This window comes from Trifolium pratense, linkage group LG3, assembly GCF_020283565.1.
Source record: "Trifolium pratense cultivar HEN17-A07 linkage group LG3, ARS_RC_1.1, whole genome shotgun sequence".
Classification (NCBI taxonomy): Eukaryota; Viridiplantae; Streptophyta; class Magnoliopsida; order Fabales; family Fabaceae; genus Trifolium; species Trifolium pratense.
Window position 1 is genome coordinate 44,313,290 of NC_060061.1, and position 12,677 is coordinate 44,325,966.

General features: G+C 31.4%; 2 protein-coding genes and 1 long non-coding RNA gene across 4 annotated transcripts; all 3 read right to left on the reverse strand.

Annotated features, from left to right (window-relative positions):
* Positions 1–940: 940 nt before the first annotated feature.
* LOC123915660 (putative F-box/FBD/LRR-repeat protein At1g78760) lies at positions 941–3,662 on the reverse strand. Of its 2 annotated transcripts, none has more exons than XM_045966861.1 (4): positions 3,523–3,662; positions 2,486–3,417; positions 2,192–2,371; positions 941–1,330 (listed from the first exon to the last, which is right to left on the reverse strand). In XM_045966861.1, exons 2-3 carry the CDS (start codon positions 3,404–3,406, stop codon positions 2,198–2,200), a joined length of 1,095 nt encoding a protein of 364 aa, XP_045822817.1. In that variant the 5' UTR covers positions 3,407–3,417; positions 3,523–3,662; the 3' UTR covers positions 941–1,330; positions 2,192–2,197. The 2 variants fall into 2 exon arrangements, with proteins under 2 accessions (XP_045822817.1, XP_045822819.1); XM_045966863.1 differs by lacking the exon at positions 941–1,330 and adding an exon at positions 1,492–1,873.
* Positions 1,492–7,040, reverse strand: LOC123915661. Its single transcript, XR_006811946.1, has 2 exons — positions 6,998–7,040; positions 1,492–1,546 (listed from the first exon to the last, which is right to left on the reverse strand). It is a non-coding gene; the product is annotated as an uncharacterized LOC123915661 (long non-coding RNA).
* Positions 7,041–9,485: 2,445 nt separating this feature from the next.
* Positions 9,486–10,556, reverse strand: LOC123917872 (elastin-like). Its single transcript, XM_045969750.1, has 3 exons — positions 10,421–10,556; positions 10,071–10,223; positions 9,486–9,769 (listed from the first exon to the last, which is right to left on the reverse strand). Exons 1-3 carry the CDS (start codon positions 10,518–10,520, stop codon positions 9,591–9,593), a joined length of 432 nt encoding a protein of 143 aa, XP_045825706.1. The 5' UTR covers positions 10,521–10,556; the 3' UTR covers positions 9,486–9,590.
* Between the last annotated feature and the right edge of the window lie 2,121 nt (positions 10,557–12,677).

A 12,677-nucleotide genomic window follows, 5' to 3' on the forward strand; every position in this document is an offset into this window, starting at 1 on the left:
TTGTGTTTTTGAACTTTGATGATAACTTTTGAGTATGAATAGTATCCACATCAGAGCCACACTAATAAATCCCCTATATCTAAGTATCCAACCTACCAACCAAAATCAAATTAAAACTCCTTTGTGGCTAAGAGCAAAATTGAAACAATGCATTTTAAGATTTAACCATTCCCACAGTAAATTTAATTTCTTCTAACCAATCATCCTCCAATCCAATTTGTTATTGAAAATCTTTTCTTTCCAACATTTTCAAAGAACCTAAATGTACGCAAGCCAAATAACATTGAATCCCACAAACTCGCACCTTACTTCTTCCCACTAGACCTTCAAAATAGTAAAAGTTTAAGGGTCTTGCTAATGAGTGTCCCCGAGGTACTCTTTAATGATTCAAATTAAAGAAACCATTCATTTATAAAGTTAAACATCTTAATTTTCAATGCGTTGACTTTACAACTTTTTATAAAATTTTCATAAAAACTTACTATTCATATATGTTCCTGGTGATGCAAATATCAAAGTTCGAATTCAAAAATTTTCACTTATTCATTTTAAGGGCGTGAATTTTGACCACTAAGCTACTTACCTATATGTTCATATTTCCAAAGATACCAACTATTCTTTTTTTTTTTGGTTTACAATCAGCTGGGGATCGAACCGAGGACCTATTACATACTACCCAAACCTCTCACTACTAAATCAAACCTAGTGGCTTAGATACCAACTATTCTTTACAAAAGGCATATAAATAAAAGTGAGTTTTTTTTTTTTTGGAGAAAAAATAAAGGTGAGTTGATGATGCTTGATACCTAAACTTTCCAAAACAAATTTCAAAGTTAAAACTAATTTTATCACCTAAGATACCCTAAATTTCTGAGTATAACAGCTCCTAATAAATAACTATGCTGAAAATGGCATAATAGCATGTTAAATTCAACATCAATTTGTCACAATTTTTTTTGTCACAATTTAGGAATAGGATGTTATATTGTATTTCCCCCTTGATTAAATCTGATTATAGCACCTGCAGAGCAACTGCAAGCTACAAATAATATACAAAAACAAGGACAATTCGGAACTTTGAGCAGTGTCACATTTAGCTACGTATTCAATCGGATCTACTGCACAACCATGTAAGACAAGATCGGAGAACTTAGAGACCTACAGTCAGTACTAGTAATTTACTCTACTTTTCACCATTCTACTTTTCACCATTGGTAGCCCAATCTGATGCATCCCATACTATCGTCGCACACAGAGTCATAGGTTTCGAGGGGAAATCTCCTCCCATGGATTCTGTCCGCGTAACTTCTCAAATAGGAATACATAAAATCTGCACAACGGAAAACAGGAAATGATTTGTAATATTAAAATGTAGTATGTAACATGATTGACTAGGAAAAACAAAATCCATGATAATTTGATTATATATTTCCATAAGAAAGATTTGAAAAATCGAAGCCGAGAGCAAGAAAGAAACATTTGACAGAGGGCTTAGTTTCCTGCTAATATTATATTACTAATTGTGATCTACTAGCAAAGTAGTAACCTTACATGATTCCAACATTACAATGTGACTGAACTAGCTTCAATATAGGAAGATTATAGAAGAGTGACTTTTGGTTTCGTAGTTGTTCTAACAGCAAAGCTTATTATAACTTTATAAGCAATTACACTTGATAATTCGAAACAAAAGGTTTCTCTTTCAAGGTTATCTACAATACATTATTGCAACTAAGTTGCATCTACATATATAAATTGAATAAGAAAAGTCTAAGAAAAATGTTAGTGACTTAGTGTAATCAATCTGAAAGCATAATGTAATTGCATAATCCATAATGAAAAGCAGTTCACCTCGAGTAAAGAAAAACCGGTCCTGTTCACAGGTAAATATACAAAAAATAAAAATAAAAACAAAAACTGAATGCCAATCGATTTTTATCAAATAAGCTTAGTAGTATAACATGCAGAAAAAGAAGCAATGAACTCAGGGAAAAACTAGTAAATATTAAAATATGACAGTAAAGCAAAACCATATAATTCCATCATATCTTTGCATTTTTTTGCATTCAAGTTTAAACTGGAGTACATAGTAATGATAAACTGACAAAGGACAACTTTCAGCAAGTAATCTGACTGCATTGCAAAAACTAAACCTGAAAAATTGTGTTCAACAAATTGAATGCACATTTACCTTTAATCAACATGTGATTTCAACCTTTGCTGAGGGTGAGTTTTGAAGCAAAAAGTACAATGTTCCATTAGGTATGGATAAAGGTAAAGGCGTGTACATGTCGGTTTTTAGTTTAAGTAACTTCAAGTTACACAAGGAACGGAACTCAAACTCCAATAATTCAGGAAGCCACGAGAGAACCTAATCAATGAGGGATGATTGAGAATCAGGATGGATTTAATGCAAGTTTTTTTTGACAACAATTATAACTAAAACAAGAAAGGAAGCAAAAGAACTAAACATGTCATAAAGTACCTTAAGAGTAGAAGAAGTGATTATCAATGATTTGATATTCGCAAGCTCAACCAGCCAGCTGAGTAGCGCCAGTGAAACCTCTGTACAATTCGCAAAACTCTTTACATTAATATTTACATGTTTGACAGAAGATAGATTGTTGTTGCTCCCACAGAGAGCAGGAACACCCCCGGTACAAACAAAGTCAAAGGTGCAAAGAATTGGAGTAGATAACTCAACTTTGCAATAGTCATAGGGACCTGTTTCAATAGTTAAATTGACAAGTGTGGCACTTGATATGCAGAGGTTATGTGCATTTGCATCACGAACTTTACAACGCCGAATGATCAAACTATTTAAACTGCTTAATGTGGAAAAAGGATCAACACGACCATCATCGCCAACACAAAAGGTAAATGAATTTAGAGATAGGCTGGTTAATGCTGGCAAATCAAGAGAATTAGGAAATAATAATTGCTCATCCGTTGTAGGGTGACCAACATAAAGGTCAAGAGAGGTTAGTGTGTGACATGAAAAGACACCAGTTGGAAAGTGGTGAAAATGACAATTGATATGGATTCGTAATCGCTGGACATTGTGTGAAACAGCGTATTTAACAATCCTTTTAAGTAGGCGAGACTCCATAATACCATGATGCTGAAAATCGAGAGAATGCAGTGATGTTGACGCTTGGCGAAGAGACAAAATACGAGACACAAATTTTGTAAAATTCTTGTAATTGCTAAAGCGTGAGGAATTTAATGTTAGAGAGTGAAGATGCTTCCAGATATTCTTCCATCTTTTGGACAGTATGCAAGTTTGAACTGCACGTTTGGTGTCCTCCACAAAGGAGAGTATGTGAAGTAAAACGAAATCTGGTATATTACTCAGTCGATCTTCTATTACATCATGGTCGTTATATTTTTGTCTTTTTGGCTTCATTGTCTCAGAACCTGTGTGTGGGTGTGTGTGTTAGAAGCAGCAATTCAGCAGCGGCAAATTTTGAAAACCAAAAGCAAAATTGTTTTTGAGTGACTAAAGTGGGAAAGGAGAATTACCTCGATGGTGGTTAGATTCGCCTTCGGAATAGCTGAAAAATTCGAGATCTGATGCTCTGCTGCTGGTAGAACCGTAGAACTGAAGAAGAAGAAGAAGAAGAAGAAGGAGGAAGAGGGTTTTTAGGGAAATGGGAAATGGATAGGACTGAGATTGTCTACTGTACAGCTTTCATGCAGTTTAAGGCATTATACAATCTCAGTCTTAGAAACATAATTCAAAGGCTCTGATTAATTCAGTTTAAGGTACAAGTCAAATTTTATATGAAGAAAGTAGATTTTTTTTTTTTAGTACATTGATGAGAAATTATTGAAAACTTACGCATATAGGGTGTATTTGATGTTTTAAAAATAAGGAATTAGACATGACAATTTTCGTTGTACTATGTTTGATTTTAAAATTGTTCCTCGTACGGGATAAATTGGGGCCCAGAGACAAAGATAAAAACTGAAATTCTTGTCTCCATAGAACCACATGACAACTTTTTGTCCTTGGCACAAACTGTCTAAAATGCAAAAAATAACATTTTGTCCGCCAAACATAGTACAAATACAAAGTCTATTCAATACCTTAAACGTTTGTCCTGTGATGTTCTGTCTTGTACTATTGTCTATCTAGTATTTATATTTTGCATATCAAACAGACTCATAAAGTACAAGAATATGGTTTAAATTTTGGTCATGACGTTCGACCTATCTATTTTGGCATTTCTGCCAGTTAAGATTTGTGGACGAAGAAAGTAGAATTTTTTTCTTCACGAGAAGAGATCTCGATAATTCAGAATTCGGTCGCAAAGTAGATAAAACCTCACCAAGAATTCTTCCAAGAAAGAAAAATAAAGTAGGATTTGTGGCCGAAGAAAGTAGATTGTTTATTTTATTTTTTTATTTTTAACAACAAAGTACGGTAAAATTTTAACTAATGAATAAATTGTTTTGGAAGACGGTATTAAAAGGAAAGTTAAGGGGCAATAACGGTACATAGGTTTACCTAGTATGTTAGAGCCAGAGATAAACAAATAGGAAAAGAGAAAGACGTCTCGGGTTTCAATAAAATATCATTGCATTAGCTTAACATTACAATTGCATTACTTGAGAATATGTTTATATAAAACCTAATGGGGACTCTAGACTAACATGCCCAATAACATATCATATTATTTTATTATCTAACACCTACTCTCAAACTCATGATGCATCAACAAGAAGCATTATGAGTTTGTCAAACAAAATACGAAAAATATCTATCAAATAAAATACTTCTAACACTACCCCTCAAGCTAAAGTTTACTAAGCTTTAAGCTTGTTACAAATTAACCCAAAAATAAATGGCTTAATTAGTAAGATGGTCCCTTAAAGACATTTTTGGTTTCACATTGGTCCCTTAAAGAAAAAAAGGACCGAATAGGTCCCTTAAAGAAAAAAAAGTCCGAATAGGTCCCTTAAAGACATCTCCGTTAATCAGTTTGGTCCTCGAAAAAATGGATGGAAAGGACCAAACTGATTAACGGAAATGTCTTTAAGGGACCTATTCGAAATTTTTTTTCTTTAAGGGACCTATTCAGACCTTTTTAACTTTAAGGGACCAATGTGAAACCAAAAATATCTTTAAGGGACTATTTTACTAATTAAGCCAAAATAAATCAAACTAATTAAGATCACAACCAACAGAGAGCATCAATTTACGGTCAACGGAGAAATCATTAAAGAGAAGAGTAGCAACCAAAGAGAGTAACTGAACCAAACATCCAAAGAGAGAAGTGCAATCAAACAGAAGAATCAATAGGGAGAAGTGCAATGCAATTAATAGGGAGAAGTGCAACAGAGAGAAGTGCAATGCAATCAGAAGAGAATGTGCAACAAAGAGAAGTACAATAGGGAGACGTGCAATGCAATCAGAAGAGAAGTGCAATAGGAAGAAATGCAATGCAATGCAATAGAAGAGAAGTGCAATAGGGAGAAGTGCAATGCAATAGAAGAAAAGTGCAATAGTTAGAAGTGCAATGCAATCGGAAGAGAAATGCAATAGGGAGAAGTGCAATACAATCAGCAGAGAAGTGCAATAGGGAGAAGTACAATGCATGGAACCAATAGTAACAATCAGCCGATGAACCAAAGAAATTACTTTAAAAGTATTTGCTTTCTTTTATTTAAATATGCCAAACGTGTAATCTGCGACACAAACCATGGTAGAACTTCACCAAATCTCCAAGTGCTTGGACGCAATGCTTTGATACAAAATTCACAAACTTCAAAAATTGACCAACCAATCTAGTATTCCCATCCATTCAAATGTTCCTCTTTTATCTACTTCACCCCAATAAATCAAATTCACCGAATCAAAATATTAAGAACAAACGTACCTCCATAAATCACCGTAATAAGAAAAACAAACATGTTTCCCAATCTTTTGGGAATTCGACAGCGGAAGCCAACAGTTGTTCAAGGCGGATCAAAACAAGCTCTGATACCATGTTAGAATCAGAGATACACAAATAGGAAAAGAGAAAGACAGCTAGAGTTTCAATAGAATATCATTGCATTAGCTTAACATTACAATTGTATTACTTGAGAATATGTATATATAAAACCTAATGGAGACTTTAGACTAACATGCCCAATAACATAATTTATTATTTTATTATCTAACATATAGTAAACACTAAACATAAAGCAATGTCAACAAAAGTCTTGAGTTCAATTCCTTAAAGATAAAGCAATGTCAACAAAAAGGTTTTGAGTTCAATCTGAACTTTTTGGTTCCCTCAGAAAAAACCCTACTATTTTGTTTAAATATATGAAGGGTACAATGTGTTGTTTCTTGTATGCAACAGCACTTTGTTGCACATTTCTTTGGATGCTTTACATTATTAATCACAACGGGAGAGAAGTCTACACATCTACCTCGGATATAGACCTTCCTATACTCCTTGCTCAGTTCACTATCACAGTCTTCAGGAATGTTCATCGGGAATTCCTTGACCAGCTTCTCATAGCAGTCTCCCAACCCCCACACAAGAGTTCGACTGTAAGACAAGATCGGAGGACTGTTGTTCATAATTAAGCTGGTCAAGGAATTGACTGTAAGACAAGATCAGAGGACTTAGAGACCTACAGTCAATACTACTATACTAGTAATTTACTCTGTACTTTCCACCATTGATCTGATGCATCCCATACTATCGTTGCACACAGAATCATAGGTTTTGAGGGGAAATCTCCTCCCATATGGATTCTGTCCGCGCAACTTCTCTAATAGGGATGTTATCTACATAAAATCTGCACAAAGGAAAACAGGAATACAATATTATGAAAAAATGTAAATGGGTTAGTAATATTAAAATGTAGTATGTAACATGATTGACTAGGAAAAACAAAATCCATAATAATTTGATTATATATTTCCAAAAGAAAGATTTGAATAATCGAAGACGAGAGCAAGAAAGAAAATTTTGTGATCTCCTAGCAAAGTAGTAACCTTACATGATTCCAACATTACAATGTGACTGAACTAGCTACAATGTAGGAAGATTATAGAAGAGTAACTTTTGGTTTCGTAGTTGTTCTAATAGAAAAGCTTATTATAAGCAATTACACTTGATAATTTGAAACAAAAGGTTTCTCTTTCAAGGTTATCTACAATTAATACATTCATTCTTGGAACTAAGTTGCATTTTCATACATAAATTGAATAAGAAAAACCCTTAGTGTAATCAATCTGAAAGCATAATAATGTTACCGCATCATCCCAACAAAGGCTAAAATCCATAACGAAAAGCAGTTCACCTCACGAGTAAAGAAAAACCGGTCCTGTTCAGAGGTACATACAAAGATAAAAAAAAAAAAAATGAATGCCAATCGATGTTTATCATTAAATAAGCTTATGAACTAATTAACTGCATTACAAGGATAAATTAGTAGTAAATATAAAAACATGACAGTAAAACAAAACCATATAATTCCAACACAATTTTCTTGCATTCATTTTCAAACTGGGGCACATAATAGTGACAGGATGACAAAGGACAACTTTCAGTAACTAATCTGTTGCATTGCAAAAACCGTACCTGAAAATTAAGTTCAACAAATTGAATGCACAACACATTTAGCTTAATCAATGTATGATTTCAACCTTTGCTGAGGGTGAGTTTTGACGCAAAAAGTACAATGCTCCATTAGGTATGGATAAAGGTAAAGGCATGTACATGCCGATTTTTAGTTTAAGTATCTTCAAGTTGCACAAGGAACGGAACTCAACCTTCAATAAATCAAGAAGCCAGGAGAGAACCTAATCAATGAGGGATGATTGAGAATTAGGATCAATTTAATGCAAGTCATAGTTTTTCACAACAATTATAACTAAAACATGAAAGGAAGCATACAAAGAATTGGAGTAGATAACTCAACTTTGCAATAGTCATAGGGATCTGTTTCAATAGTTAAATATGCAGAGGTTATTTGCAAGTGCATCACGAACCTTAAACTGTTTAATGTGGAAAAAGGATCAACACGACCATCATCGCCAACACAAAAGGTAAATGAATTTAGAGATAGGCTGGTTAACGCTGGCAAATCAATAGAATTAGGAAATAAATAATCGCTTATAAATTGTAGGGTGACCAACATAAAGGTCAAGAGAGGTTAGAGTGCGACATGAAAAGAGACTAGTTAGAAAGTGGTGAAAATGACAATAGATATTCATTCGTAATCGCTAGACATTGTGTCAAATAGCATATTTAACAATCCTTTCGAGTAGGCGAGGCTCCACAATACAACCGCCGCGCTCAAGACAAAACTATACCGAAGAGAAATAGGGCTAACATATTTTTATATTCGAAAATAAAATGAGTATTTTTGTATTTTTTATAGTTGTATTGTTGTCCTGTAGTTTGGTGGAGGAAAAAATATTCTTGTTTTTGTCTTGTCCCTTGCTATCTAATTTGTTCAGTCTCATAATCAGTTTCGAGTCAAACAGGGTAAAACAAAAGTTGTCCAGTTCAGTCCCCTATTTTTTAGCAGATCAAACACACCCTATATATGTTATTTATTATTTTCATATAATTTTTTATTTTTTGAATGAACATTCAAAATGATCCCAAAAAATGTACAAAAAAAAAAAAAATCCCAAAAATAACTTTAGACCCAAATTATTTATTTATTTATTTATTTTTTACAGTATTTGGACCCAAATTGTTCTTCACAATAAAAAATACCTATTTTAGCCTTACAAAAAAACCGGGGACATTATTTAAGTCCTTAAGTGAACCATTATTTTGAGAACGAGGAAGAGACAAGAGAGATTTGTTGTGAGTTATTCTCTTATCTTCGATCAAATTTATCTATTTGAGTATGAGTTAAATTGTTATCTCTAATGATAATTTTGCACTCCTTATTTTTGAAAGAAAAAAAATCATTACTACTGGTATTTTTTTTTTTGGTATAATCTTTACTACCACTATATATCATTTTATATTTTTGGCTATATTATTTATTTATTACAAGCATGACCTTTTGATTAAACCTCGAAGGTAATATCAATATGTTATACTTCTAATTCGTAATAATTAAATAGTTTTTTTGTTCTCATCTGCTTAACTCAGTTGGTAGGAACATTAAATTTTATATGCAGGGATCGGAGTTCCAATTGCGAACCCCCTACTTATACACTTTAAAAAGGTAATATTTATAGCCGCTAAATTATTGGACAAAAATAATAATAAAGTTTTCTCAGTGTTAATAATAATTACGACAACGAAGGTGATTAAATAACATAAAATTATTTAAGCACTAATTTGGTCCAGTGAAAAAAGATTTAGATAATATGCTAGAACTCATATGTTAGATTCTCAGCTCTGTTGCACCAAAAAAAAATATAATAATAAGATCAAAATATTTCACACACAAATATTCCAACTATAATAACTTTTAAATTTGATATTTGATAATAGATTGAAATTGTTACAAGATTATTCTTAAGCAAAATTAGAGCTGATATAACACATTCTTGTTCTTGTAATAACCATTACATTGTGAAATAATCACAATAATTAATTATTCCTTCCATAACAACTTTAGTTTTTAGTAGGTACACCAGGAAACAAAGGAATTCCACCAAAACCAGGGATACCAAAATTTGGCAATCCGGGTATGTTAAAACAATCGGTACTTTCACTTTCAACACATCTTGCATCTGTCGATTTTTTGCTATCTTTGAGATTACCATTGTCATTTTTCTCCATCACAACATTTGCTGAAAAAACATGAAACATGAAAAAAATTAAATATTGTTCTTTGCCACATATTTTTTTAATAGAAATTTAATTATGAAAAGTGAATAGAGGCAATCATGCCAATAATAATAAGAGTTTAATATGCTTTTTTCCTTTTGAATTTTTTACCAGTTTTAGTTCATACATTTTATAATAACGGGTGATTTTAGTAATTCAGAGACTAAAAACACACGCTTTTATAAAAGGTAAGACTAAAAATTGATAAAAAAAATATTCTAGGGACTAAAAAAATTTTAAAAAAATTATTGGGACTAAAATTACCTTTTGGTCCACCAGGCAACAAAGGGGTTCCACCAAAGCCAGGTAACAAAGGAATTCCACCAAAACCAGGCATTCCACCAATACCACCAAAACCAGGGATCATAAAACAATCAGTACTTTCAGTTTGAGCACATCGACTGTCAACCACCTTAGCTGAAGAAACAATAACCATGAACAAATTAAATAATGTTAGTCATCACATTTTCCTTGAAAATAAAAAGTTATTATGAATACATAAACTAACATGCCAATAATAATAATAATAATGATATAGTGTGATAAAATAATTATGTTATTTTGATCAATGATTGAGTTTATTTTATAGAACTAAAATCAAAATGTATACTCACTCTTTGTGGTGTCAGGCAAGGGCCTAGCTTCTCCTTTAGAAGAGATGAAAACCATGATGGCCAATAAACCTAAGTTGAGTAAGGCTACTTTGGAAGCCATTTTCTAAAATAAAACTATATATTATCAAATGAAAGATGTGTTGAAAATAGTTGAAAGGTGTACTCTTTATATAGGGGAAGATTTGAGAGTGGATGAGGACAACCAAAGTGGCTAGATGAATGAATGAATTCAATGCTCAATAATAATAATTTTTTATAACAATAAAATATTAAATAAAATAAAAAGTTTTCATCTATAATTAAATATTTACTTTTTTCAAACATACCTAATATGTTTAAAATAATTTTTTATGAAATATTGTTTTGGTAAAAATCTTTAAAAAAAGTAGTCAAAAAAAAATCTTAAGAAAAGTTGTTTCAATTATTTTAAATAACATATAGAACTTCTATATTATCATTTAAAATATTATAAGGTTAATTTTGATACAACGGCAGTGTAAATGTTTCACGGTGTCATCAAATTACAACCAATCATCGACTAATTTTAGAAATTACTGTTTTAAATTAGGGAGGGAAATCATTTTTTTTGGATACGAAAACATTTATTTTTAGTTAAATCGAAACTAATAACCATTTTACAGTCGTCTCTAAAGAGATTTAAAATCCGTGCCTTGAGATTGCAAGGCTAATCTCTTATGACCGAGCTAACACTTTTAAATGTGTAAAAGAAAGAATCTCATTTTAGAAGGTCATACAATTATAAGGATCAGACGTTATAATTGATCGTTAGCAGTGTAAAAATATTTACATTGATGATTTATGTAAATTAAACGATATTATATTACAATAATATTGTTTTTTTTGATAAAATAATATATTATATTTACTATTTTGTATTCAACATTTGATAATGCTTCTATAAAAAAAACATTTGATAATGCTAATATACCACTCAATGTCCCTCGAACCAGATTAAACTGGTGGTGAAATACCACTCGCTGAATTTTTTTTAGGGGCAAAAGGGGCATAGCCCCTAATATACCATTTTCTAGTTAATATTTCATTTATTTTTCATATAAAATTTAAAATAATATACTTCTACCGTGATATTTTATAAGTACATTTCACCATTAATTTTAGATGTATAGCATATTTAATGTATCTGGTCTCTATATAAATCAGATACATTACATATACAATAAATTTAAAAAGTACAATTTTGCTTATAAATTGTCATAGATGAAATATTTTATACATTAATTATGGAATGAATATAAAAAGATGAAATTTACTTATAAAATGTCACAAAGAGTATTTTGAATTTAGTATTGTTAGCATAATATAAATTTATATTCCATTTAAATATATTAAAAGATAAAATTAAATATATATAAGAATTAATGTAAATTTATATTCCAATTAATTTTATATAAAAATTAAAGTAATATATTTTATTATTTTTTGGTCAAAATAATATATTTTATCATAATATACTGTATATGGATTATGTATTAAATATATTTTTGACAACTTTTTATACTTTATTATGTTTTCATTTATATCGTTTGAATATTTGGTCTCTTAATTCGAATTAGTGTCAATAGGATGGATGCCAAGTTTTTAAAATAAAAAATTCTTACAAGTGCTCATGGCAAAAAAAAATAAAAATCTTATACCAATCGTTAGTTGGTTCAATGGTGTTAATTTGACGCTGAACTTGGTAGGAAGGATTACGGTTCGAACCACTTGATGCTAGAACTGACTCCGAACCAGATTAAATTGATGGTGAAAAAAAAAAAATTCTTACAAGTGCTTGAGCATAGACTTTTTTTATAAACTTTTGCTTGGGCATAGACTTAATTTACCGATGACAGGAAATTAAATGAGGTGTTTAGAGCTATCAAGGACGGAGCCTGACACGTACATGCTGACACGATATAGATACGGACACGCCAACACTTCTATTATAAAAAATATAGGACTCTGACACCGCTATATATCCATGTGCATCAAAGTTGAGCAAATTATTTCATTAAGAAAAAGTTTTAAGATAAGATATGTTAATATTTGACCTTTGTTTATCCATATACTATCGAAAAAGCTAAAAATATTGCAATCAAAATGTAATCTCTTTAATCCCTCAATGATCAGCATTGTTGTTTTGACACATTTATAAACCCTGTAGGTATGTCTGATATGTTTCTAAAAAAGTAGAAACAAATAAACATTTTTTTTTTTAGGAAACTTGTCCGACACG

Bases quoted from the DNA above. Each gene is read 5' to 3' on its own strand.
- LOC123915660 (XM_045966861.1), bottom strand. From the start codon at position 3,406: ATGAAGCCAAAAAGACAAAAATATAACGACCATGATGTAATAGAAGAT. The intron at 2,372-2,485 runs GTACTTTATGAC...CTCATTGATTAG, and splicing joins TCACTTCTTCTACTCTTAAG to GTTCTCTCGTGGCTTCCTGA.
- LOC123917872 (XM_045969750.1), bottom strand. From the start codon at position 10,520: ATGGCTTCCAAAGTAGCCTTACTCAACTTAGGTTTATTGGCCATCATG. The intron at 10,224-10,420 runs GTGAGTATACAT...TTGTTTCTTCAG, and splicing joins CTTGCCTGACACCACAAAGA to CTAAGGTGGTTGACAGTCGA. The intron at 9,770-10,070 runs GTAATTTTAGTC...ATGTTTTTTCAG, and splicing joins GTTGCCTGGTGGACCAAAAG to CAAATGTTGTGATGGAGAAA.